Source organism: Capricornis sumatraensis, chromosome 23 (assembly GCF_032405125.1).
Source record: "Capricornis sumatraensis isolate serow.1 chromosome 23, serow.2, whole genome shotgun sequence".
In the NCBI taxonomy this organism is placed as follows: domain Eukaryota; kingdom Metazoa; phylum Chordata; class Mammalia; order Artiodactyla; family Bovidae; genus Capricornis; species Capricornis sumatraensis.
The window spans coordinates 21,517,335-21,545,011 of record NC_091091.1 but is presented as its reverse complement, the minus strand read 5'-3'; the positions used below and the strand labels follow the sequence as shown (position 1 = coordinate 21,545,011).

The 27,677-nt window shown below is 37.7% G+C and overlaps 1 protein-coding gene across 2 annotated transcripts in view; it reads left to right on the top strand.

The window, feature by feature from the left end:
• Positions 1–25,271, top strand: part of CHUK (component of inhibitor of nuclear factor kappa B kinase complex) — a 40,712-nt gene extending 15,441 nt beyond the window's left edge. Inside the window, exons 10-21 of one of the 2 annotated variants that reach the window (XM_068961202.1) lie at positions 131–325; positions 1,285–1,387; positions 3,984–4,107; positions 4,498–4,649; positions 6,281–6,342; positions 7,593–7,702; positions 8,509–8,558; positions 19,914–20,010; positions 20,302–20,449; positions 20,976–21,094; positions 23,325–23,424; positions 24,171–25,271. In XM_068961202.1, coding sequence (XP_068817303.1) covers positions 131–325; positions 1,285–1,387; positions 3,984–4,107; positions 4,498–4,649; positions 6,281–6,342; positions 7,593–7,702; positions 8,509–8,558; positions 19,914–20,010; positions 20,302–20,449; positions 20,976–21,094; positions 23,325–23,424; positions 24,171–24,200 — 1,290 coding nt within the window. In that variant the 3' untranslated portion in view covers positions 24,201–25,271. The remainder of the gene's footprint in view (positions 1–130; positions 326–1,284; positions 1,388–3,983; positions 4,108–4,497; positions 4,650–6,280; positions 6,343–7,592; positions 7,703–8,508; positions 8,559–19,913; positions 20,011–20,301; positions 20,450–20,975; positions 21,095–23,324; positions 23,425–24,170) is intronic. The other variant, XM_068961203.1, reaches the window with a different exon arrangement.
• The last annotated feature ends 2,406 nt before the right edge of the window (positions 25,272–27,677 follow it).

Genomic DNA, 27,677 nt, shown 5'->3' with positions numbered 1-27,677 from the left:
TATAGAAGATTTCATTTTGGAAAATGATTGAATCTTATTTAATGCAGAGATAATGCCCTTAAGTAACTAGCACTGAGTCATTTATGTAGCAAATAATCAAAGTTATTTCTCTTTTTTCTTATTTAAACAGATAGTACATATCCTAAATATGACTTCTGCAAAGATAATTTCTTTTCTGTTACCACCTGATGAAAGTCTTCATTCACTACAGTCTCGTATTGAGCGGGAAACTGGAATAAATACTGGTTCTCAAGAGCTTCTTTCAGAGATGGGAATTTCTCTGGATCCTCGGAAACCAGCCTCTCAGTGTGTTCTGGATGGAGTTGTAAGACAATTCTAATATACCTAGAGTATAAGAAATCTCTTTGCATAGAAGGATTGCATGCCCTGCGTTTTTGATGTCTGTCTGGAATCATATGGGGAGTGGTCCACATCTTATAATTCTTCTTTTAGTTTTATCCTACTCATTACGCTTATTGCTTTGCAAGGTGAAAAGATAGAAATGAAACATTGGTTATTTTAAACTGTATATGACATACTCTTTGGTGCCACTTCCATCCTTTCTTTTCCTCTTTTTCTCCTGAAGCCTATAACCTTGAAATCAGACCAGCAGTCTCATAGGTCCTGTCAGAGGATGGATGGATGGTAATAAATGATTCTGGTCATGACTCATTTCATTTTCCTTTTTTGACTTTGTTGAGGCATATTTTATATATCATAAATTTAACCATTTCAAGTGTACAATTCAGTTTTTTTTTTTTTAGCAAACCACCCTAATTGCATAGCCATCATCATAAATCAGTTTTAAAACATTTCCATGTCTTTATGTTCTTTAACTACTAGTATCCATTCTGCCCACCCCAGAAAATCACAAATTTACGTACTGCCTATATAGATTTGCTTTTTCTGAACATTTCATACAAGTGGAATCTTAATCTCTTGTGTCTCATTTCTTTCACTTACCGTTATGTTTTTGAGATTGATTCATGCCATAGCATATATCATTACTTCATTCCTTTTGATTACTGAAAAAGTATTCCCATTGTATGTTGTTGTAACTTTTTGCTTTTGCCCTTTTGGGTCTGGTGACTGTTTTCACTTTAGTCCATACTACTGTTACTTATTTTCCTTAAATAAAAATTTAGACCTTAAGTCTGTGAGATGTTTGCTAATGAACTTGACTTCACAGTTGGCATTTCAAAGTAGGAAATTTGGTGGTTAGGTACTTAGAGAACCTAGAATTTTCAAGAATCTTTTCTTCTTAATTGTTGGTTTTTTTTTCAGAGGGGCTGTGATAGCTATATGGTTTATTTGTTTGATAAAAGTAAGACTGTATATGAAGGACCATTTGCTTCCAGAAGTTTATCTGACTGTGTAAATTATATTGGTAAGTATAGTTCATTTACTGACTGATCTTTAAACCTGAAGTAATATAATTTTGACACGACATGATTAGTAGAAATGGTTCTTTGGTGTTTCTGTTCTGTGTCATACTTCAGGATTCTATATGTGCTAAAAGATGGGTTTGTATGGTTTGGAAGGTGAAGAGGTAGATTTTAAATCACCACCAGACCCCTCATTTGGCAGAAGACGACTTTCCTATGAATATGACTCTCACGTGAAAAACTGAATCTTCACTATTAATTAAGCCCACTTTTTAGTTTCTTCACTACTTAAGCATGTTCAAATACTTCATTTTATCCTATGAATACTACTTAATGTTCAAATGATTTCGTTTTTCCTCAGAGAATTAATGTTTTCTACTAAAGAAGTAAGTGGTTAATTTCTATCTACCCAAAACTAAAAACAAGCATATTATAAAATCAAGGACAAAATTGGTCACAAGGGCTGAAATTATGTAATCTTTCCTTTTCATTAGTTTAAAAAAAAGCTAGATTTATAGAAAAATTGAGCAGATAGGACAGAGTTCTTCTGTTATTCCCCTGCACATATAGTTTCCCCTGTTTTAACATCTTACGTTATTATGGCACTTTGTTACAGCTAATGAACCAATATATTGTTATTAACTAAAGTTCATACTTTTTTCAGATTTCTTTTAGTTTTTATCTGGTGTCCTTTTTCTGTTCTAGAATCCCATCCAGAATACCATGTTACGTTTAGTTGTCCTGTCTGCTTAGGCTCTTCTTGGATGTGATAGTTTTTCAGATTTTCCTTATTTTTGATGACCTTGAAAGTGCTGATCACATATGTTGTAGGATGCCCCTCTGTTGCAATTTGCCTGATTTTTTTTCTCATGATTAGGCTAGGATAATGGGTTTTTGAGAGAAAGATCAAAGAATTCAAGTGCCATTTTGAAATCATTATATAAACGGTACATACTATAAACATGATTAATGACTGTTAGTGTTACCTTGCTCACATGGCTGAAGTAGTCAGCTTTCTTCACTGTAAAGTTTAGTCTTACCCTCTCCTCCTTTCAGTACTCTGTGGAAGGATATCACTGTGCAAGAATCCACACTTAAGGAGTAGGAGTTACATGCCTCCTCCTTTAGGGTAGAATGTCTATATAATTTATTGAAAATGCTTCTGCTTACATGAATTATCTCTTCTCTCCCATTTATTAATTTATTTAATCATTTATGATATAAATTTGAATTCATGGATATTTATTTTATATTATAGATTATAATCCAATACTAGTTTATTTTGTTATTCAAATTGTTGCAGCTTACCTTAGAAGCTCTTTCACTTGACTTCCTATGCCTCTTCTACTTGACCCATCAGTGAGGGTGTTTTTGTTTTTGCTTTTGTTTTTTTAAGCATTTCCTTACTTTCTGGTACCATGTAGTATTTCAGGCGCATCTTTTAAATTTTCTACCATAGTCCTAGAATTGGCCATTTCTCCAAGGAGCCCTGGTTCCTTTAATTGAGAACAGCATTAGAAATCAAAATTTGGATACTTGGTATGCTTCTTGCTACTGGGGTATCATTTCTGGGCACTTTCAGACTTTTTTTTTTAATATATAATTTTTTTCTAGACTCTTTTCCCCTAGACTATTTTTTTTTAAGTGTGTGAGTTTTTATTTTGTTTTGTTTGTTTGGTCTGTCAGAGGAAGCCTCAGGATTAAGTGTGGGTATGTAAAAATAGAAGAGAAGTTAGTTGAGGCTATTTATCATTATTAGGGGAGGCAAAGATTTTTCCAGATACACAGCTTTATTTGTTTGACATCTGTTTCAGACAGTGTGTTTTCTCAACGTGAAACCTATTGTAGCGCCCTTTCTCTGAAGATTTTCATTGGAAAAGAATAACAGAATATAATCACCACCTTAAAGTATGAGATGAATCTCTCTTCAATCTTGGAGAATTTTATAATGTTAAAATGAAATTTCATTGAACTTAATATCTACCTGCCATGGTTTTAGAAAGAAACATCCCCTTTACCTAAGAAAACACAAGAGATTATCATAAATAGATAATTTCATAAGTCTTGCATTGAGAAAGGCATATCTTTTAAGGCATATTTTTAAAGGCATATTGTTAAAGGCATATTTACCCAGTGTGTTTTTCTGAAGCTGAGTTGGTAGTTCAAGAGATGAAATTTGTTATTCAGAAGCAAAAAAGACTATAGCAGATTGTGGAGTACTTGGGACTTAGTTTAGAACTTCAAAAGAATAAATAATTTGGATTATTGGAGAGGAAAAAAAAAAAGAGGATTCCAGATTGGAGAGAAACAAGGAAGAAAAAGACGGATACAGGAATAATTGTAAGCTTTGTGATTATGTAGTAATTATGTCTTCATTTTTATTTCCCCTTGTATCTGGAACAGGACTCAAGTAATGTGCAGGTGTTCAATAAAGTTACACTGACTGAATGGAACTGTAACAAGTGGTTCTTTCTAGCATCTGGTTTCTAGCATCTATAGGAATATTTGTATGGACAGAAAATCACGAAGAATAATAAATGAACACTAGAATCTTAAAAAGTAATTCCCGTCTCCTTTCCCCCATCTTCTTACACATAGTACAGGACAGCAAAATACAGCTCCCAATTATCCAGTTGCGTAAAGTTTGGGCTGAAGCAGTACACTATGTGTCTGGGCTGAAAGAAGACTACAGCAGGCTCTTTCAGGGACAGAGAGCAGCCATGTAAGTGAATTCTCTTGTTTATAGGCACAGTGTCATGTGCATTCATGCTCAATTAAATTTTGCTACTTTTCCCTAGTCAATATCCCATGCAAAAATATATTACTGGGCTGGTTTGTAATGTAATATTCTGATGAGGCATGTAGAATTCTAATTAACAGTCTGAAACCATCCAGTTGCAGTAGACTAACAGTAGTTCCTGAATGCTCCTAGTATAAGAAGATTGTTTTATCATAGAGTATCACAAGCAGAAATTCTTTAGAGATGAGATTCTAGAGATCAGCTATTTCTCATAGATTGATAATAGGAACATAGGCTTTGGGCTTATGGCAGTTCGAGTTTTTAAACTTTTGTAAAATGCTTATATCTTGTTTTTTTCTTGCTGTGGTTTAGGTTAAGCCTTCTTAGATACAATACTAACTTGACAAAAATGAAAAACACTTTGATCTCAGCATCTCAGCAACTGAAAGCTAAATTGGAGTTTTTTCACAAAAGCATTCAGCTTGACTTGGAAAGATATAGTGAGCAGATGACGTACGGGATATGTAAGTGTTGGATAATGTATTTGAAACAAGTGTCTTGTCTCTTGAAGCCATCTGCTGTGTTACCTTCTTACCTGTTAGCTAGTTGTTTCACTTGCATTCATATTAGAACAAAAGATAGGGCATCTCATATTATTGTAAACTGTATTTGGTTTGAATATTAGTTTTTTTTTTTTTTTTAACATTTAGTTGAGCAGCTTTACTCTGCCCACCCCTTACCCCCACAATTGGACTAAAATTGCTCACCTTTAGAAAAATGCAAAATGATTTAAGAATTTGATTGTCAAATCTCATTTAAAAAATAGATACAAAGTCTGTATTAGGGTGACTTCTTAGCCTGGGATGTCTTAAATTACTTACCCTTCTATAAATAATAATACATGCAATTTCAGGGTTTTTTTTTTTAATTTCTAAACAACCTACTGTGGAGTCCCACTGTTTTTTATTGTATATAGCCTCCAATGTTTTGGTATTTAATTCTAAGCTTATCTCCCTTCAGATGTACTAAGGAAATGTAAAAAGCAGAGTTAAAATTCAAATAATAAACCAAAAGAGTTGCCTTCAGCATTTCTGTTTGTATACTTATCTTGAGCAAGGTGTGTATATTTCAGAATTAAATGATCAACAGTGTCCAGCTGGGTAAATAAGTTTTCTTACCAAAGCTGGTTCTATGATTGATATTTTATTTCTGTTTGTGTATTATAGGCATTCTGATGAATAGCAAAACATAGTTATTTCATCAGATTATCTTTGACTTTTCTTACTAAGTTGTATATCTTAGACTACTGTTTAAAAAGAGTGAGGTAGACCTATGTGTGCTGATATTAAAAGGTCACTTGATCTTTAAGGCAGCAGTGTTTTAAGTTGGAGAAAAAACCAAGGAAGGAAAAGTATATAGAGATGATTCTATTTATGGGAGAAAAGGAGATGTGTCGCTGTAAGAAATGATTAACACTGGGATCGCAGAAGGTGGAGAGTGGAGGGGAGGAGACTCCTATATCTCTATATAGTGTTTGATTTTTTAAAAATACCATGTTCATGTATTACTTTAAAAATTTTTTTCTTTTTTTTAAAGAGAAAGTCATCTGTATTGGTTTCCCAGGGTTGCCATAACAAATTGCTATGAACTGGGTGGCTTAAAACAATATAAATTTATTATCTCACAGTTTCAGAGGCTTAAAGTCTAAAATCGATGTGTTGTCAGGGCCATGCTCTCTCTGAAACCTATGGAGAAGAATCCTTCCTTAGATTCTTCTGGTACTTTGCCAGCAATCTTTGGCATTCCTTGGCTTGCAGCTGTGGCACTTTAGTCTCTGCCTCTGTTGTGAAATGGAGCTTTCCCGTTCATATGTCTGTTGCTGTGTTTCTTCTTCTTTTCTTAAAAGGACACTAGTCATACTAGGTTAAGACTCAACCTTAATTTAGCTAATTGCACCTGATGCTATTTCCAAATAAGGTCAAATTCTGAAGTACAAGGTTAGGGCTTCACCATCTTTTGGGGGAACAATTCAACTCATAACTCTGTTTTTGATGTTAATATGGCAAGGAGATGGGTAGGTCAGCAAGGAGATGGGTAGGTCAGTAATTGAACCTGTGGCTATTTCTGAGATAACCAATTAAGACTTTTTTTTTAGCCTCAGAAAAAATGTTAAAAGCTTGGAAAGAAATGGAAGAAAAGGCTATCCACTATGCTGAGGTAAAATCACTGAGCTCATTCTGTTGCTTATTAACTCCTGAGGTCTCCCTTAGAAATTCTTTGGTTTTGGTTTGTGGAGTATTTCTCATATCATTCCTGAATATCAGACAGATACCTAGTATGTGTATATAGAGGGAAGTACCACAGTGGATAAAAACAAGAGCTTTGGGTAAATGAGACTAAAATGAAGCCTCACTGAGCCTCAGTTTCCATGTTATATTATGGGGACCTTTTTTAGTGGGGTTATACAGATTTAAGTGGGAGTGACTAATAAATGGTAGTTATCACTGTTATTTTTAAGACTGGTTTTGATAGGATGGCTGGACATCCTGGTTTACTCTGGACAGTTTTAGTTTACCTCTCTTGCCTTAATTATCAATTAGTTAAGTTAGTTAAGTGAAAAACGCTCAGTCATGTCCAACTCTTTGTGACTCCTGGACTATACAGTCCATGGAATTCTCCAGGCCAGAATACTGGAGTGGGTAGCCTTTCCCTTCTCCAGGGGATCTTCCCAACCCAGGGATTGAACCCAGGTCTCCCACACTACAGGAGGATTCTTTACCAGCTGAGCCACAAGGGAAGCCCAAGAATACTGGAGTGGATAACCTATCCCTTCTCCAGGGGATTTTCCCACCCAGGAATTGAACCAGGGTCTCCTGCATTGCAGGCAGATTCTTTACCAACTGAGCTATCAGGGAAGCCCTTATTATCAATAATACTCTCAAAATTTTGCTGGTTTGGACAATAAATTTTTTATGGTCACACTGTAGGTGGCAGATTCCTTCTTTACCTGGTACATCTGTCTGTGGTACCATTAAATTGTTGCTCTCCTTGATGCCAGCACTTCCTGAGGAATGAGTGTGGCAGTTGGTATCCTGGGTTGGGAAATCCAGTGTCTTTATCTTTCTCCATCCTTATTCAAGTTGGGAACAAGAGACACTGAAAATTGTAGAACCAAGATGCAGTGGTATTGATAGTCACTTTTACTTATTAGTGACGCTTCTGTCTTTTTCCTTCTCAGGAGGAGAAAGAAAATGCTAGTAATCTACTGTTGTCAGGAGAGAAGCCTGAAATAAGTTGGTTCTCATATGAAAGTTACATGCCATAATCTGAGAGACAGACAGGCTTGAACAAAATCAGTGTTTTACATTAAATCACTTTTTTCTGTTACTGTAAGAAGTTATTCTCTGAGTTCCTCATATTGTGTGGTGATGAGCCTGTCATTTCTTTTGTGTTTCATCATATTTTAGGTGGGTGTCATTGGATACCTGGAGGATCAAATCATGTCCCTGCACACTGAAATCATGGAGCTACAGAAGAGCCCCTATGGACGACGTCAGGGAGACTTGATGGAATCTCTGTAAGGGTGAAGTCATGTTGTTAGTGTTGGTGTCTGTAATTTTTGGTAGCAGATTATTCTTTCATTGTATTTCTGGAAGATTATATGTGGTTCTTTTCTATAGTTTTCTTTCCACAAATACATTGGCATCATATTTAAAAAGGAAGTTTTTTTCCTAATCACAGGAAATTTTGGCAATAACTCTTTGGGTTGATGTTTACTATTTATTTTTAAAAAACTTTTTATTTTATATTGGGGTTATATTATAGTTGATTAACAATGTTGTGATAGTTTCAAGTATATAGCAAAGGGACTCAGCCATATATATATATATACACCTATTCTTTTTCAAATTCTTTTCCATGACCTTTGCTTTTTAAATCGAAGCATCTTTTCATGTGAGTGTTAATAATTTTTCAAGTATTTTAAGTTCAAACTATTTCCCTACTTACCACACTTCTGGTTTAAGGAAGGTATCATTTATTAAATTCCCTAAATAAGGTTAACTTCCTAAGTGTTTGGATTAGAAACTTCAAATTTTTTTTCTTTAATCACAGGACATAATTTTTTTCCCATTTAAGTGTTTCTGGTGCAGAGATACTATATAAGTGATGGTAGATCAGAGCAGATACTTAGTATATTAAACTTTGCATCTTAAGATCTTGCTTATTACCCAGCGAAACACCCTGTAAAATATTCGTTGGCAATATATAATTACTTGAAAATAGGGTCGTTACTCTATTCAAATAATATTGTTCATTTCAAGTTGGAAATTATTAAAGTCATTAAACTATCTTCATGTTTAGAACATGTTTTCTCTTTCATAGGGAACAGCGTGCAATTGATCTATATAAGCAGTTAAAGCACAGACCTTCAGGTAAGACACTTTCACAGTACACAAAGGCATTTTAGGAAACCATCACTAGCTTAACAAATCTGTGAAACTGGATTTTAAGCAAGCTGCAGAATCAATTCCAGATTTGGTATTGCCATTGAGATGTTTAGGGGCTTCCCTAGTGGCTCAGTTGGTAAAGAATCTGCTTGCAATGCAGGAGACCTGGGTTCAGTCCCTGGGTCATGAAGTTCCCCTGGAGAAGGGAATGGCAAACTACTCTAGTATTCTTGCCTGGAGAATCTCATGGACAGAGGAACCTGGCAGGCTACAGTCCATGGGGTGGCAAAGAGTCAGACATGATTGAGCGACTAACACTTCAGCTTCACATTGAGATGTTTATAGTACAACAGCATTTAAGTCTGTGAGAATTTAAGAAATTAGGAAGGCAAAGTAATAAAGTTTGAAATAGAAAAGTTTTTAATATATTTATTTTTAATTGAAGGATAATTGCTTTACAGTATTGCATTGGTTTCTACCAGACATTAACATGAAACAGCCATAGGCTTACCCATATCCCCTCCCACTTGAACATCCCTCCCACCTCCCTCCCCATCCAACCTCTCTAGGTTGTTACTGAGCTTTGGTTTGAGTTCCTGAGTCATACAGCAAATTCCCATTGGTTATCTATTTTACATATGGTAATGTATATTTCCATGTTACTCTCTCCATACCCTCCACCCACTCCTTCTCCGCATCCCCACTGCCACCCTAGCCATGTCCATAAGTCTGTTCATAATGTCTGTGTCTCCATTGCTGCTTTGCAAATAGGTTTTATAGTACCATCTTTCTATATTCCGTATATATGTGTTCATTTCAGTTCAGTTGCTCAGTCATGTCTGACTCTGTGACACCCTGGACTGCAGCACGCCAGGCCTCCCTGTCCATCACCAACTCCTGGAGTTTACTCAAACTCAGGTCCATTGAGTTGGTGATGCCATCCAACCATCTCATCCTCTGTCGTCCCCTTCTCCTTGTGCCTTCAATCTTTCCCAGCATCAGGGTCTTTTCAAATGAGTCAGCTCTTCACATCAGGTGGCCAAAGTATTAGAGTTTCAGCTTCAGCATCAGTCCTTCCAATGAATATTCAGAACTGATTCCCTTTAGGATGGACTGGTTGGATATCATCTTCTCCAGCACCACAGTTCAAAAGCATCAATTCTTTGGTGCTCAGCCTTCTTTATAGTCCAACTCTCACATCTGTACATGACTACTGGAAAAACCAGAGCTTTGACTAGATGGACCTTTGTTGACATAATGTCTCTGCTTTTTAATAAGCTGTCTAGGTTGGTCATAACTTTTCTTCCAGGGAGCAAGCATCTTTTAATATCATGGCTGCAGTCACCACCTGCAGTGATTTTGGAGCCCCCAAAAATAAAGTCTGTCACTGTTTCCATTGTTTCCCCATCTATTTGCCATGAAGTGGTGGGACCAGATGCCATGATCTTAATTTCCTGAATGTTGAGTTTTAAGCCAACTTTTTCACTCTCCTCTTTCACTTTCATCAAGAGGTTCTTTAGTTCTTCTTCACTTTCTGCCATAAGGGTGGTGTCATCTGTATGTCTGAGGTTATTGATATTTCTCCTGGCAGTCTTAATTCTAGCATTTCTTATGATGTACTCTGCACATAAGTTAAATAAGTAGGGTGACAATATACAGCCTTTATGTACTCCTTTCCCAGTTTGGAACCAGTCTGTTCTGTATCCAGTTCTAACTGTTGCTTCTTGACCTGCATACAGATTTCTCAAGAGGCAGGTCAGGTGGTCTAGTATTCCCATCTCTTAAAGAATTTTCCACAGTTTGTGTGATCCACATAGTCAAAGGCTTTAGCATAGTCAGTAAAGCAGAAGTAGATATATGTGTTAGCGTATGTTAATTGTTTTCTCTTTCTGACTTAATTCACTCTGTATAATGGGCTCTAGGTTCATCTACCTCATTGGGACTGACTCAAATGTGTTCCTTTTTATGGCTGAGTAATATTCCATTGTGTATATATACCACAGCTTCTTTATCCATTCATCTGTCAATGGATGTTGGGTTGCTTCCATGTCCTAGCTATTATAAATAGCTGCAATGAACATGGGTTACATATGTCCTTTTCATTTTGATTTCCTCAGGGTACATGCCTAGTAGTGGAATTGCTGGGTCATATGGTGGTTTTACTCCTTGTTTTATAAGGAATCTCCATACTATTTTCCATGGTAGCAGTATCAATTTGCATTCCCACCAGCAGTGCAAGGGGGTTCCCTTTTCTCCATACCCTCTCCAGCATTTATTGTTTGTCAATTTTTTGATGATGGCCATTCTGAGCAGAGTGAGGTGATATCTCATTGAAGTTTTGATTTGCATTTCCCTAATAATGAGCGATATTTCAATTTAAGTCTGAATTTGGCAATAAGGAGTTCATGATCTGAGCCACAGTCAGCTCCTGGTCTTGTTTTTGCTGACTGTATAGAACTTCTCCATCTTTGGGTGCAAAGAATATAGTCAATCTGATTTCAGTGTTGACCATCTGGTGATGTCCATGTGTAGAGTCTTCTCTTGTGTTGTTGGAAGAGAGTGTTTGCTATGACCAGTGCGTTCTCTTGGCAAAACTATTAGCCTTTGCCCTGCTTCATTCCATACTCCAAGGCCAAACTTGCCTGTTACTCCAGGTGTTTCTTGACTTCCTACTTTTGCATTTCAGTCCCCTATAATGAAAAGTCCCCTTATGGCAGAAAGTGAAGAGGAACTTAAAAGCCTCTTGATGAAAGTGAAAGAGGAGAGTGAAAAAGTTGGCTTAAAGCTCAACATTCAGAAAACAAAGATCATGGCATCTGGTTCCATCACTTCATGGGAAATAGATGGGGAAACAGTGGAAACAGTGTCAGACTTTATTTTTCTGGGCTCCAAAATCACTGCAGATGGTGATTGCAGCAATTAAATTAAAAGATGCTTACTCCTTGGAAGAAGAGTTATGACCAACCTAGATAGCATATTGAAAAGCAGAGATATTACTTTGCCAACAAAGGTCCATCTAGTCAAGGCTGTGATTTTTCCAGTGGTCATGTATGGATGTGAGAGTTGGACTGTGAAGAAAGCTGAGCGCCAAAGTATTGATGCTTTTGAACTGTGGTGTTGGAGAAGACTCTTGAGAGAGTCCCTTCGACTGCAAGGAGATCCAACCAGTCCATCCTAAAGGAGATCAGTCCTGGGTGTTCATTGGAAGGACTGATGCTAAAGCTGAAACTCCAGTACTTTGGCCACCTCATGTGAAGAGTTGACTCATTGGAAAAGACTCTGATGCTGGGAGGGATTGGGGGCAGGAGGAGAAGGGGACGACAGAGGATGAGATGGCTGGATGGCATCACCAACATGAGTTTGAGTGAACTCCGGGAGTTGGTGATGGACAGGGAAGCCTGGTGTGCTGCGATTCATGTGGTCGCAGAGTCGGACACGACTGAGCAACTGAACTGAATAATGAGAGATGTTGAGCATCTTTTCATGTGTTTATTAGCCGTCTGTATGTTTTCTTTGGAGAAATGCCTCTTTAGGTCTTTTGCCCATTTTTTGATTAGGTTCTAGTATTGATTTGTATGAGCTGCTTATATATTTTTGAAATTAGTCTTTTGTCAGTTGTTTCATTTGCTATTACTTTTTCCCATTCTGAGGGTTGTCTTTTCACCTTGTTTATAGTTTCACCTTGTTTATGTTTATAGTTGATGTTTTTTGCTGTGCAAAAGCTTTTAAGTGTAATTAGGTCCCAGTTGTTTATTTTGAAATAGAGAAAATTTTAAAGGAAAGTGAAAGGAAGGAATGAAAGAGAAAAAAGGAACTCAGAATAAGGAAAAGAGGAAGCAAGAAAATGTGTGGAAAGATGTAAAGTAAAAAAAAAGAAAGAAAGAAATGCTGCTTAAAGTTAAAGAGATTGGAAATAATTTGAGGCTGTGGGTTCAGGTGTGGAATCGTCAGAGGGATGCCCATATGCTAGGCCAAAACAGTATACTTTGAAGATAATGCCTTCCTCTGCACCTGGTCACTGGTTGCTTATTTCATTGACAAAACTGTTCATTTCTGTTGAACATCTGCTGAACACAGAGCATGTTCTGATGGTAAGTGCACTGGATTGAGGATGGCATGCATGTTCAGTCGTGTCCAACTCTTTTTGACCCCACAGACTATAGCCCACCATGATCCTTTGGTTCATGGGATTTTTCCAGAATGAATACTGGACTGGGTTTCCATTTCCTCTTCCATGGGATCTTCCAACCCAGGGATTGAACCCATGTCTCCTAAGTCTCCTGCATTACTGGAGAATTCTTTACAGCTCAGCTACCAGGGAAGCACCTGGATTGAGAATTCGAAGGCTTTAATTCTAAATTGGGCACTTTATTGAGCAAATAACTTTTTTTTCCTGGTATCTCATTTCCCTCTTCTGCAAAATGGGGTAGGAATCTAACTTTCCTAACTCAGTGACCATATATGGCATTATATATGACAGGATGTTTGTGAAAGTGCTTGAAAACTGTAGAGTATTATGTATGTGCAAGATATTATCCTTCAGTTAAAAACTGATCTGTTTTGAAGGATTAGGGAAGAAGTAAAAGGTGACTTCTGTGCCCTGATTTGTTAGATACTGAAATTGTAAACAAATAAACAAAACTGTAACTTTTACACCTTAAAATTACAAACACATGCAAATCTTAAATAGTATGTAACAAATAACATAATCTCCTCTACATTGGTTTTTATTGTAGTGGAATTTGTTCAGTTAATTTCCACAAACATGTATGAGATATATATACAATAGGCATCTAACCCTGATTGGTTAGTCATGGTTGGTTAGAGGAGGTTTCCTGCAGGAGATGACATCTGAGATGAGCCTTAAAGGATAAGTAGCAGTAGCTTGGTGAAAGAAGGTATATATGAAAGAGTATATTTACTCTTATATATGCAAGTATAATAGATAAAGACACATACATGTAGCAGTTAGCATGTTTGAGGAAATGTATTGTGACTGGATTATAGAGTATCAGAAGGAGAAATGTGACTGGATCACAAAGGATCTGGCATGTCACCGTAACAGTTTTGGATTTCATCATGATGGCAAAGAGAAACCCTAAAAAGATATAATCAGGAGAATGGCATGATCAGATGAGCATTTTAGAAATACTGCATTGGTAACATTGTGGATAATGGATTAAAGTGTGGCTGGGTTAGAGATATTCATCAGTTATGAGGTTGTTGAGTAATTGTGGCACAGGATAAGGTAGGACATGAACTAAAGCAGAGAGCCTGAACTGTGGCAGTGGGGAGTGCCAGTGAAGAAAAGGAAGATAAAGGCAAGAGAGGTATTTAGGAAGTAGAACTGATAATATTGGGTAATGGATTGTATATGGGTGGAAGGAGATGGCCTAGAGGGTCATGGATGCCTGCCAAGTTTCTGGCTAGAGCAATTAGATGCTCTTAGCACCCAGTTCTAGTGGGTGAGGACCACTCACCATGATAGGAAATATAGGAAAGATGACAGGCTTAATGGGAAAAGAATGTGGGTTCATTTTTGTACATGTTGATGTTAAGGTGTCAGTGGAACATTTAAATAAGATGGACAATAGTATATATGTGTGTATGTATATATAAACACACATATATATACATATATACATGTGTATTGTACGTACATATGTATGAATGTATTGAACATGTGGATTTAGTGGAGAAGTCCAGACTAGATATTTAGCTGGTTTGAGAGTAATTAGCCATAGGAATAAAGCGATCATCTTGTATAAATATGTTGAATAAGAAAACCAAGGATGGACCTAGAGAATACCAACATTCAAGAAATGGCTAGAAGCAGAAGAGTGTACAAAAAGATTGAGGAATGACTTGAATGTGTAGCAGGAATGATACGATGGGAATAGGACAGAGAGTTTCAAGAAGAACATGATCAGGGTGAAATGCTAGAGATGTGGGTAATAAAAATGATAATGAAAACATCCATTGGACTTGGTTGTTTGGACATGATTGGTGATCTTGGTAAAATAATGGCCTTTTGGGAACAGAACTAGATTGTAGTGGGCTGAGGACGGAGTGGGATAGGAGGAAATGGAGAAGTCAGTCTATATCAGCAGTTCTCAAAAGTGTAGCTCATGAACCCCTGAGGACCTGTGAAGGATCCTTTTAAGAGGAGTCAGTGAAGTCAAAACTGTTTTCACAATACTAGAATGTTATTTGCCTCTTTTACTATGTTGACATTTTCAGTGATGCTGCAAAAACATTGATGGGTAAACAGCTTGCACCTTGCTTAGCATGAATGAAGGCACTAGCACCAAAGTATGCTAGTAGTCACTGATTTTCACCAATGTGGGTTCATAGTTTAAAAAAAAAAGCCAGTTTCATTTAAAAGTGTCCTTGATAAGGCAATAAAAATTCTAAAGAAACCTCAACCCTTGGGTATATGTCTTTTTAATATTCTCTGTGACAAAATGGAAATTACTCATAAAGTGCTTCTGTTACATGCTGAGGTATGAAAGTGAAAGTCACTCAGTGGTATCTGACTGTTTGTGACCCCATGGACTTTACAGTCCATGGAATTCTCCAGGTCAGAACCCTGGAGTGGGTAACCTTTCCCTTCACCAGGGGATCTTCCTAACCCAGGGATCAAACACAGGTCTTGCACACTGCAGGCAGATTCTTCACCAGATGAGCCACAAGGGAAGCCCAAGAATACTGGAGTGGGTAGCCTATCCCTTCTCCAGGGCATCTCCCTGACCCAGGAATCGAATCGGGGTCTCCTGCATTGCAAGTGGATTCTTTACCAACTGAGCTATGAGGGAAGCCCTGCTGAGGTATGACAGTTGTCCTAAGGAAAACCATATCAGCAGTTGTTGACATTGCTTGTGGACCAGCCTATTTAACAGAACACCATTTTTACTTGGAACAATGATCATCAGATAAACTGTGGTTCTTCAGATTTGCGTATGTGGCAGATATTTTCTAAAAATTAATGGAGCATGACTATCACTTGAAGGATTAAAAAAACAATACTAGTTGTCAATGATAAAATTCCATGTTTCAAGCAAAAAATTAGAATGTAGGCAAACTTCTGTCCATCATCCAAAATTTGTCAGCTTCTCAATACTTAAATACTTTTCTGATAAGTTGGTGGGGTTATTAAAAAGATTTGCAAAAATGTAAAATAATGCCAATACTCTAAATTTTTTGAGGAAAATACAGTTATTTTGGATTAAAATGTTTTGATAATGAATTTATGTTATTTTTAATGAATAAATAAATATTTTTATATTAATCAGTTTAATTCCTAAAAAACCCTGCGGTTCTTAAGGATTTTTGAGTGTAGGTGTCCTGAGACCCGTAAGTTTGAAACCTGGTTATCTAAGCTATTGTTTCCTGAAGCTTGGCTGTTAAGGAAGGAAGAGAGATGAGCAGCTCAGAGAGGTTGAAGAATGAAGGGAAGTAAATTTTTAGAAGAAAGGCTTAAGCTTGTTTATGCGCTTGGGGCCAAAAGCCTGTGGAGAGGGAAGTCTCTGAACAACTTTGAGGGGCTGACTCCAGAGAATAGTGGGAGGGGTTGGGCTTGTTGCTCCTGATCTTAGAGAGGGAGATGTGTGTGGATATAGATACTTCTGTGGGTATAGGGAGTGAAAGGTGAAACTCGTACTGCTTTACAGCCTCCTTTCCCAAAGTAAGATGTTGGGTTAACTGTAAGAGATGTGACATCATAGATTTAAGGAGTATGCTAAATGAGTATGCTTTTGAAAGCTGGTGTGTGCAGTGGCAGATGCTGCTGGTCCAGGACATTTATTAAGAATCCAGAGCAGAAGTGAAAACCTGTGAATTAGTTAGGACAGCAGAAAGAATGAAAGTATAATTGTTTTGATGGTAATGTTTAGTAGCTTGGATACAGAAAACCGATAGAGCAGGTGGTTAGACTGATCTAGGGTTAGGATGTTGCCAACAATTAGAGGACAGAAAAGTTGAAAATAATGACCAAAAAAATGATAGAAGTTAGAGTAAAATACTGAAATTTAAGATTTCAAATAGAGCAAGGATAACTTTTTTCCTTTAATCAGTATTCATTACTCTCCATCTCCTGACCAATGAATCAGATATTGTAGATGAAGATATATAAAATTCCATCCATTGACTCAGTCAAATTAACTTTCCACAGTCATTGATAAAATTTGTTTGGGTTATTCTTACAAAATCTTTGCAGTAGTCACAGGTATCAGCATATCACAGGGCTTAGAAATAAATTTGCTATCCAAAGTTATCCAAAGAACTGATAGTCAGCTCAACTGACAAACAAGTTGTGACAAGAAGTTTTGTCTATTGTTGGGGCTAATAGAATCACACTTGAGGTATATGGTCTTTGGTGCCTTTTCCAGTTCAGAGTTGACTTGAGATTCTTGTTCAGCTGCAAATGGTGAAAGCCAACTTTCCCCATGTTGGAGTAGGTTAAAGTTCTGAGGTTGTTGGCCATCTAAAAGAGCTATATGCCTTATAGTTATATGACAAAGCTGTTGGGCTTGATCTGTGGGATTTACTAATAAGTGCTGTTTGGAGAGAAGCCTTTTGGGAGACTCTGTCTTTGGTTGTTTTTGAGGAAGAGACAGAAAAAGATGTGTGGGGACTAAAGCTGAGTACTTGAGGAGGTCTATACAGTGCTAACACAGGACACAACTTTTCAAAAATCTCTTTTGAAATTCCTTTCATAGTAAAATGTGGGTAGCATCAGTAGCCATTTCTTGGGACTCCTGTGAGTATTAAAATGAGAAAACTGTTAAGTAGATAATAGCATATAATAATATTATTATTTTTGCATTCAAGATTAATTATTGTCTGGGGAAATGCCAGTATGATCCATGACCAAACTTCCAATTTTTTAAAACTTAAATAGCCATTTTTTGAAACATAACAGTTAATGCTAGTTTTTGGGTTTTGCTTTTTTAAAAAGGTGGCTGGCATCTCCTATAATGGTAGAACTCACTGTGACCACCATCCCATTTGAGGATCTTTGTCAGCTGCCAGTTTACTTTGAGATGTCATACTGCCCTCACACTGAACATTCAAGATGTCTGCAGGTTCTTTTATGCATCAGATTTGGCTTAAGTTGATCAGCTTTTTTCAGTGTTTTCATGGGTATAAACAGATGGATAAACATGAAATTTCAAGCAACCTAGCTGGAACTCCTTTGAGTCAGTGAAAGTTTGATGAATTGTCGTTCTTATTCTAAATAAATTATGTTAGTCATCTAAGAAAAATTGATCTCATGTCCAGAAAGCTGCATGTATGTCTGGGGCTTGAATTAGCCAAGGTAATTCTTCTCAAAACAGAGAAGATGCAATGTCTTTGAATACACAGTGATAAATCTATGTACACATTGTCGTTGTTCAGTCTGTAAGTCCTGTCCGACTCTTTGTGACCCCACGGAGTGCCTCACACCAGGCTTTCCTGTCTTTCACTATCTCCCGGAGTTTGCTCAAACTCATCTCCATTGAGTCGGTGATGCCATCCAACCATCTCATCCTCTGTCGCCCCTTTTCTGCTGCCTTCAATCTTTCCAAGCATCAGGGTCTTTTCCAATGAGTCAGTTCTTTGCGTCAGATGACCAAAGTATTGGAGCTCCAACATTAGTCCTTCCAATGAATATTCAGGGTTGATTTCCTTTAGGATTGCCTGGTTTCATTTCCTTGCTGTCCAGAGGATTCTCAAGAGTCTTCTCTAGCACCACAATTCAAAACCATCAATTCTGCAGCTCTCAGCCTTTATGGTCTAACTCTCACATCCATACATGACTCCTGGAAAAACCATAGCTTTGACTATAATCGACCTTTGTTGGCAAAAAGTGATGTCTCTGATTTTTAATACTCTGTCTAGGTTTGTCATAGCTTTTCTTCCAAGGAGCAAGCATCTTTTAATTTTGTGGGTGCAGTCACCATCCACAGTGATTTTGGAGCCCATGAAAATAAAATCTGTCACTGTTTCCATTGTTTCTCCATCTATTTGCCATGAAGTGATGGTACCGGATGCCATGATCTTAGTTTTTTGAATATTGAGTTTTAAGTCAGCTTTTTCACTTTCCTCTTTCACCCTCATCCTCTCTAATTCTTTAATTCCTCTTTGCTTTGTCATTAGAGTGGCATCATCTGCATGTTTGAGATTGTTGATATTTCTCCTGGCAATCTTGATTCCAGCTTGTGAGTCATCCATCCTGGCATTTCGTATGATGTGCTCTCCATATAATTTAAATAAGCAGGGTGACAATATACAGCCGTGACTCCTTTCCCAATTTGGAACCAGTCCATTGTTCCATGTCCGGTTCTAACTGTTGCTTCTTGGCCTGGAGACAGGTAATGGTCTGATATTCCCATTTCTTGAAGAATTTTCCACAGTTGTGATCCACACAGTCAAAGGCTTTAGCATAGTCAACGAAGCAGATTTTTTGGGGGAATTGCTTTTTCTGTGAATGAGTGGATATTGCCATTTGATCTCTGGTTCTGTCTGCCATTTCTAAATTCAACTTTTACATCTGGAAGTTCTCAGTTCATGTATTGTTGAAGCCTAGCTTGAAGGATTTTGAGTATTACCTTGCTAACATGTGAAATGAGCAAAATTATACATTAGTTTGAGGCATTGCCTTTCTTTGGGATTGGAATGAAAACTGACCTATTCCAGTTCTGCAACCACTGCTGAGCTTTCCAAATTTGCTAGCATATTGATGTAGCACTTTAGCAGCAGCATCTTTTAGGATTTTAAATAGCTCAGCTGGAATTCCATCACCTCCACTAGCCTTGTTGGTAATGCTTCCTAAGCTAAGGCCATTTGACTTCACACTCCAGGATGTTCTAGGTGAGTGACCATATATCATGGTTTTCTGGGTCATGAAGACCTTTTTTGTAGTCATTCTGTGTATTCTTGCCACCTGGGGCTTCCCTGATGACTCAGATGGTAAAGAATCTGCCTGTAATGCAGGACATCTGAGTTTGATCCCTGGAGAAGGGAATGGCTACCCACTCCAGTGTTCTTGCCTGGAAAATCCATGGACAGATGATCCTGGCGGCCTACAGTCCATGGGGTTGCAGAGTCAGACAGGACTGAGCAACTAACATTTTCACTTTCATGTATACATTACATACACACAAAGACAGACTTTGTTTTTAGTTATATGATTATTTACAGATATATAATCTTAAAATTTTTTATACTAATTAAGTTTTGAAATTAAATGGAGATGTTAATTATTTAAAACTAATTTCAGATTTTTAGGAATTTTTTGTTTAGGGCTGGTTTGTTTCACGCAGAAGAGAGGTTATACCTACTGACTGAGTTCTTTTATAGATCACTCCTACAGCGACAGCACGGAGATGGTGAAAATCATTGTGCATACTGTGCAGAGTCAGGACCGGGTTCTCAAGGAGCTGTTTGGTCATCTGAGGTAGAAATTTTGTTTTATTTCCTACTGAAAAGCCAGGGAACTTTTGCCAGGTTCCTTTTAAAACGTAATACCCGTTTCTGGTAAATATACTAGACCCAGGAAAAGTACTGGCACTATGCTGCAGAGCTTAGCCACAGCTGCATGCATTTAGTGTCCTCTCTGTGTGCACTGCTTTGCAGATCAGTCACTAAATCTGTGCTGATTGTGACTCATTCCCCCAGCTGGGTTTGGGAGTATGGGGTACAGTCTTGGGGAATATGTAAGTGTCTGACACAGATTTTACCTCTCCAGCAAGTTGTTGGGCTGTAAGCAGAAGATTATTGATCTACTGCCCAAGGTGGAAATGGCCCTCAGTAACATCAAAGAAGCTGACAATACTGTCATGTTTATGCAGGGAAAGAGGCAGAAAGAAATATGGCATCTCCTTAAAATTGCCTGTGTAAGTAATTTTTAATATGAATTATTTAATATGACACTAATTTGCTGTTATTCCCTACAAAAGGGTTTTTTATCAGCATGATTTCTGTCCTCTTGAAGACATATGTATTTTATGTTGGGCTGATGCTCATGTTCTTTGCTTGGTGTCTCACTAGTGATTCAGATGTAGGACTTCATGATCATCCTTCATTCTCTCTCCTTTCTCTCTCCTTTCCTGTTTTTATACTCCGCCCAACCCAAGACCACTGTGGTCACCCAACCAAACTTGGGGATAGATGTGCCTGGCTAATTTGAAAAACCACCCCTTTGTTCAGCTGGAGTTTTTTTCTCCAACTAAAGTAGAATGAAAGGATGGACATCTGATTTTAGTCAATGAAGAAAGAGATCCAGGACAGGATAATTAGTAGGGTGTGGAGATAGCTTTGTACAGAAATACTCTGGTTGTGCATAAAAGTAGTGATAGAAATGTGTCTTAGGAATATGAATGCATGAAGGTGCTTGCCTGTAATTTTATTTTTTTCCTTCAGACACAGAGTTCTGCTCGGTCCCTTGTAGGATCCAGTCTAGAAGGTGTAACCCCTCAGCTGCCCCCAACTTCAGCAGAACGTGAACATCCTCTGTCATGCGTGGTAACTCCTCAAGATGGGTGGGTTCACTTTGTTACAATAGATAGTTGTGTGCTCAAGAGCAGTGGTGGGAATGAGACAGTAGAGTGAAGTGGTTAAGATGTAGTCTTCACTGCCTTATAGACCAGAACTGAATCCTGATTGTCCCTTTGTAATAACCCCACACAATTAACTTGTCTGTTTCAGTGTTCACATTTCCTCACCTGTAAAATGGGAAATGCTATGAAAATTCAGCTAGACAGTATATATAAAATGCTTGGGAAATGAATCTTCAGCAAATGTTACTTCTTATTAGCTCAATCCAAGTTCTCAGTTCTTTTTCTATTATTGACTTATTAAACATTTTAGCCTACTTTATTCCTAAATTTATCATTTATCTCTAAGAATTTATGCTATCTTTTTGCAGTTGTTATTTTAGGGCCTTTGATCACCCCTCTAATGGAATTGAGTTTAATCTACTCATTTTCGGAGAAGGCAATGGCACCCCACTCCAGTACTCTTGCCTGGAAAATCCTATGGACAGAGGAGCCTGGTAGGCTGCAGTCCATGGGGTTGCTACTAGTCGGACATGACTGAGCGACTTCACTTTCACTTTTCATTTTCATGCATTGGAGAAGGAAATGGCAGCCCACTCCAGTGTTCTTGCCTGGAGAATCCCAGGGATGGGTGAGCCTGGTGGGCCGCCGTCTACGGGGTCGCACAGAGTCAGACACGACTGAAGCGACTTAGCAGCAGTAGCAGCAGCAGCAGCTGCTCATTTTATAACTTAGTATTCTTAAAATCAGACTTTTTTCAGTGCCTTAAATCGTTTTTGGAAACAACTCAAGTTTGAAGTCCTATATTTTCCTTTAATTCCTACTCTTCTGCTAAAAGCTGAATGACTATCCATTTCTGTTATTTTTCTCAGCATGAGATGTGCCGTATCCAGAGCCAGTGGCTCTTTGCTAGCTTGTGTATTGTCGCTTATTTCCTGGAAGCTCTGCCCATAACTAGTTTTGCAGAGGTGCAGCCGTGTAACATCACTGCTCAGGAGGTCAGGAGCTGCACATTCTGTACTCTGCTTTTATGAGAGAAAAGCACATGGCAGGAAGGCAAGCTGATACCAGGTATTCTATCTTCTTAAAGAAAGCAAGTTCTAGGGTATATTTTAGGGTCATTATACATTTGGCCCAATGTAATACATCCACAGCTAGAGCATAGACTATAATTAGTTATATGGACTTTAGGAAATATTTGATTAATCAGAATTGATACAAATAAACTGTAATATCTTTTTGCTTTCATTAGAGACACTTGGGTTTATTAGACAATGCAAATGGTTGCAAATGTTACCTCTATACAAGTGATTTTCAGTGTGAGGTTATGATTGTTTGCAAAAATATATTCACCAGGAATTTAAAAATATATTTTCCAAAAGGAAAACTGGTTTCAGTAATAATATACCTGTGGTACTTAACCACCAAGGACTGGGGACTGTTAACCTCAATTTTTCTATCTGTTGAATAAGCTGAATGAGAATTTAGTTCTAAGCTAACAGTGACCATCTTCCATGGCCTGGAATTGGTTCTACTGGGGTAGGGACTGAGGGTTAGTAAAAGGTAAGGATGGAGGCCATATGGAAGAGGAAAGTATTGAAGATAGAAATCAGATTCAGGATTGTCTTCAAATTTCCAAGGATACTTCTTGGTTCTTGGCAGCTCCCCGTCACAGTTTTCTTCTGCTGTCGTCAGGAATCAGCTTGCTTTTCTTTTTCATTGCTGTTATCTGTATTTTCCACAGTTTTTTTCACCTTCCCTAATCTTTGCAGAAAAGATAGTTTATCTTTTCTGTCTCTTCCCCTACCTTTGTGTCTCAGAAGTAAGCATGCTGATGTTTTTACTACTTGTAAGAAAAAGGAAATGTTCCAGAAACAAAAAGAGATCTTTCATCTGGCTGTGCCACAGGATCTCTTTTTCCCTGAGTGAGCATTTTCAGGGGGGAAAAGTTGTATATAAGTGCCACTTATATTTCAGAGGAAAATCAGATGGGCGTTATAGTGGACTCCTTATCATTAGAGCTGGGCAGAGGCAGCAGCCTGGAGTAACAAACAGGACTCTGCCTCTGGGTGGGAGGGATGAGCGGACTGAAGACAACAGGAATCAGCTGTGTTGGGTTGCTGGGTTGTGGTGTTGTAGGAAGAGCAGTATCATCCTGACCCTGAAAATCAGAAAGTAGAGGAAATTCATATGCCCTTTTGCTTTCATTCAACAGGGAGACTTTAGCACAAATGATAGAAGAAAATTTGAACTGTCTTGGCCATTTAAGCACTATTATTCATGAAGCAAATGAAAAACAGGGCAACAGTATGATGGTAAGTTTTATATGAATATGGATGTGTGTTTTAAGTGTGTTGGGTGCAAAGGGCTTAACTTTCCATGCTGGACTTATCTGGTGTTTGGGATTCAGTTGGGGAATAGAACTCAGAGCAAAGAGCAGTTGAGGAATGCTTAACCTCAACTCCCCATCTTCTCTTACTCATGGATATACTAGGATTATACCATCAGTAATCTTTAATAGCATTTTTGGTCAAGTTAAATGATTGGTGAGCTTTGTTTGCAGTGTGACCACTGAAATCAAATGGTCTGTGCTTTTTTGCTTCTGCAGTCAGTTTTCCCCAGTAAGATGGGGCATAATTTGTACTGTACTTCAAATATAGTAACTGTTGTGTGCAAAATGAATAATGTTAATATGGTTATTAACAGAAGTGTTTTTATGAAGATTTGATTGCTATGAATTACTGATTTGTTAAAACTTGGCGAAACTACAATAAAATATTTACTGAATTAACTTTTAATATGTTTAGTCTTGATATTAATTCTTTGTTTTTTCCTCTTTCATTATTTGCTTCAAATATCTGAAAACTCTTTGAAATTTTTTTTTTGTTAGTGGAAATTAAGGTAAACTAAACTCTTTAATTGTAACTTATTTGTATTTTTGTTTTTTCAACTTTTGATTATAAAATCTCCAAATAAACAGAAAACTTGCGAAAATGAACGCCCATATACCTACTGCTTAGAGTTAACATTCTAATGGTAACTTTTTCATGCCTGGTTTTAGAGTCTTGATTGGAGTTGGTTAACAGAATGACTTGCCACTTAGTGACTCTCCTGAAACCTATGAAGTTGTTGCTGCACATGTTGGACATTTGTTTTTCTCCTATGAAGCCATTCTTCAAATACCAGTCAGTGGAAGAAATGACTATGATCAGAAACTCCACATGATTTTACAGCATAATATTTTGACTGTGGGTAATTTTAACTTCTGAACAGATAGAATTTTATGAGTCAGTGGACTTAAATCCATTTGTCTTCAAACTTGGTAAAACATTACTTATTTAACTGATTCTTTCAACATTAAACTTTTGGGCATAAGGCCAAAATAATGTATACAGAGAAGAAAATCTCAACATGTATTCTAAGTAAAAAGTGTTTGCCTGTGTTTCTGTGGAAGAGACTACTTGTGTTGTACTTGTGTTGCACTTAACAGTGCTCTTTCCAGCCTCATAAAAGAGTTTAATCCCATTTTCCATTTTACTGCACATTTGATTGTATCCCTTTCCTATGAAAGGGATTGTGCATTTGTGCCTTTAATACCAATTGATTCTTCCAAATCTTGTTAAGTGTGCTATGTGTATATGTATTTAAGATGTACATTTAATAATATCAAAGAGAAGATACCTGTTAATTTATAATGTATTTGAAAGCTTATCTGTTTTCATTTGTAAAAATGGGTCTTTTAAGGAATCTTTCATGTCTTGTCATACAAATTTATAAAGATCTGCATTCTTTATCTATAATTCCAAAATCCAAAAATCTTTGAAAACAAGATTTTTCATAAAATTGATGACAAAATTCATCTGCTTGCACATCCAACAAGAATTGACAGTGAGTCTACTTATCCCATTTAGTGTGAATATTCTTTTCTTTTGCTGCAGAAATATTACTGTATTTGATTATTAGGGGGAAGGGTGCTGGCACAGACCCTGCCTGAGGTTTATGTAGTATGGTATATGCACTGAATTACCTTTCTAAAATCTGAAAATTTCATAATTCTGAAGCATCTGTCCCCAAGGGTTTCAAGACTAGATTGGGTTGCCTTCAAGATGGTATGGCCGCAGACAGGGTTTCAGATAAAGGATTGTGGATCTATTGTCTGTTAAATAATTTAGAAGGTATTACTTGTTTTAAAAATGTGAAATGCTTTTGTATTCTAGACAGTTTTTCACTTTGTGTATTAAACAATTTTTAAATTACTTTCTGAATCTCTATTCATTAAAATCAGACTGTAGCAGAATAATTGAATATGCTTTGAGAAAATGTGAAGGTTCCATGAAGCAGAGTTAGAGCACAGAGTAATATAACAGGCTTTTAGTGTACTTAGGAATGAAACAGACTTACAGTAAAGGCAGTATTGGGTAGCTTCTTTAATATAGTCTTTTCTCCTGAGATGGCCTGTCATCACTATCTGTTTCTAAAAACTATGCTTATACCATGTCCTAAAAACTGCTGTCTTAGTTACACCATCCCCATTTTTGCTAATAGTGTCATTTTTCCAGTCATCTCAGTTTGAGACCTTGGGATTGTCTTCGCCTAACTTTTTAGTCAACTGCTACTACTGTTTCTCTGAATATGGACATTCTGGCTACCAGCCATTAAAACTGGCTGTCTGTCTCTTGCTTCTTCCAGTTCTAGAAGGTTTTAATCAGTAAACATTTATTGGGTGCCTGTTGCTTGGAAGATACTGAGCAAAATGGGAAGATCAGAAAAATTAACACAGGCAGTACAATAAGAGTGTTTATTTGAAATGAAATTATTGTTAAAGGCTTTTTGAAATGAGCATTTTCTAAATATCATTATAATAACTGATAAAAGACCTGGTATAGGGTGGGACTATTTTTATGGTTTGTGGCTGATATGACCTCAGGAGAGCCTGATCTGTATGATATAGGCAAGTGGTATGAGTCAGAACAGCCTATTACAGTGAGATCACCTCAGATATGCTTTTGATACATGAGTTGACCACTCTATTTGTTATTTGTTGACAGTTTTCAGAGTTGAATTTCAGTTGTGGATTATATCTATTTCATTCAAGCAATACTATGAAAAACTAAAATAATTCATCCAGAAAACAGAAGTAAACGAGTTATTTTTCATTCGTTTTGCTTTTTGTAGGTCAAAATAGCTAAGCTCTGCAACTAACATTTATCTAGTACAGACAAGGTCCCATATATTCTTAGGTGTAAAAGTCAAAGGGATGATCCAGGTAAGTGCATTTATTGAAGGGAAAAGGTACAGTTGTCTGGGAGGGCTTGCTTTCATGAAGATTTGAATTGATTCTATTACCTCTTTCCATTTCCACCAGTTACAACTACTGAAACTTTGGGCCTGCAGTTTACTAACCACTTGGCTTCCCTGTCTCCTGTCTCCACTCCGAGCCATTCTGTAGACTCACTGACCCAGAAGCACTGCTTTCTCATACTTCCCTACCTAAGAGATTACAGAGCTCTCCAACTTTAGTCTATTTGTGGTCCCACTGCTAGTCTTTCAAAGCTTACATGACTAATGCCCAACCTCTTCTAATATGCTGCCCTAATTTCCCTTATATTCATCTATCTCACTCCTGTCTTTACTCTTTCACTAAAAGCAGAGCCATCACTTTGCTGACAAAGGTCCATGTAGTCAAAGCTATGGTTTTTTCAGTAGTCTTGTACCAATGTGAGAATTGGACCATGAAGATGAGCATCAAAGAACTGATGCTCTCAATTACGGTACTGGAGGACACTCTTGAGAGTACCTTGGACAACAAGGAGAGCAAACCAGTCTAGTCCTAAAGGAAATCAACCCTGAATACTTATTGGAAGGACTGATGCTGAAGGTGGAGCTCCAATACTTTGGCCACCTGATGTGAAGAGCTGGCTCATTGGAAAAGACCCTGATGCTGGGAGAGATGGAGGGTAGGAGAAGGGGGAGACGGAGGATTAGATGGTTGAATAGTATCACTGACTCAATGAATAAGAGTTTGAGCAAGCTCTGGGAGATAGTGAAGGACAGGGAAGTCTGGCATCCTGTAGTCCATGGGGTCGCAGAGTCAGACACTACTTAGTGACTAAATAACAATGAATAACTTAAAAGGGCAGAAAAGTATTTAGTGAAAAGAAAGTATGTCTTTATTCTCTGCTGCTAAGTCGCTTCAGTCGTGTCCGACTCTGTGCGACCCCATAGATGGCAGCCCACCTGGCTCCCCCGTCCCTGGGATTCTCCAGGCAAGAACACTGAAGTGGGTTGCCATTCCCTTCTCCAATGCATGAAAGTGAAAAGTAAAAGTGAAGTCGCTCAGTCGTGTCTGACCCTCAGCGACCCCATGGACGGCAGCCTACAAGGCTCCTCCATCCATGGGATTTATCCAGGCAAGAGTACTGGAGTGGGGTGCCATTGCCTTCTCCGGGTTTATTCTCTAGCCATCCAATTTCCCCTCCCTGCAGAAAAGCACATTTGAGCCTTTCAAAATCAGGGCCTAGCCTAATATCCCACTCCTTTCCATCACAGAGGCTTCAAGGAAGTTCAA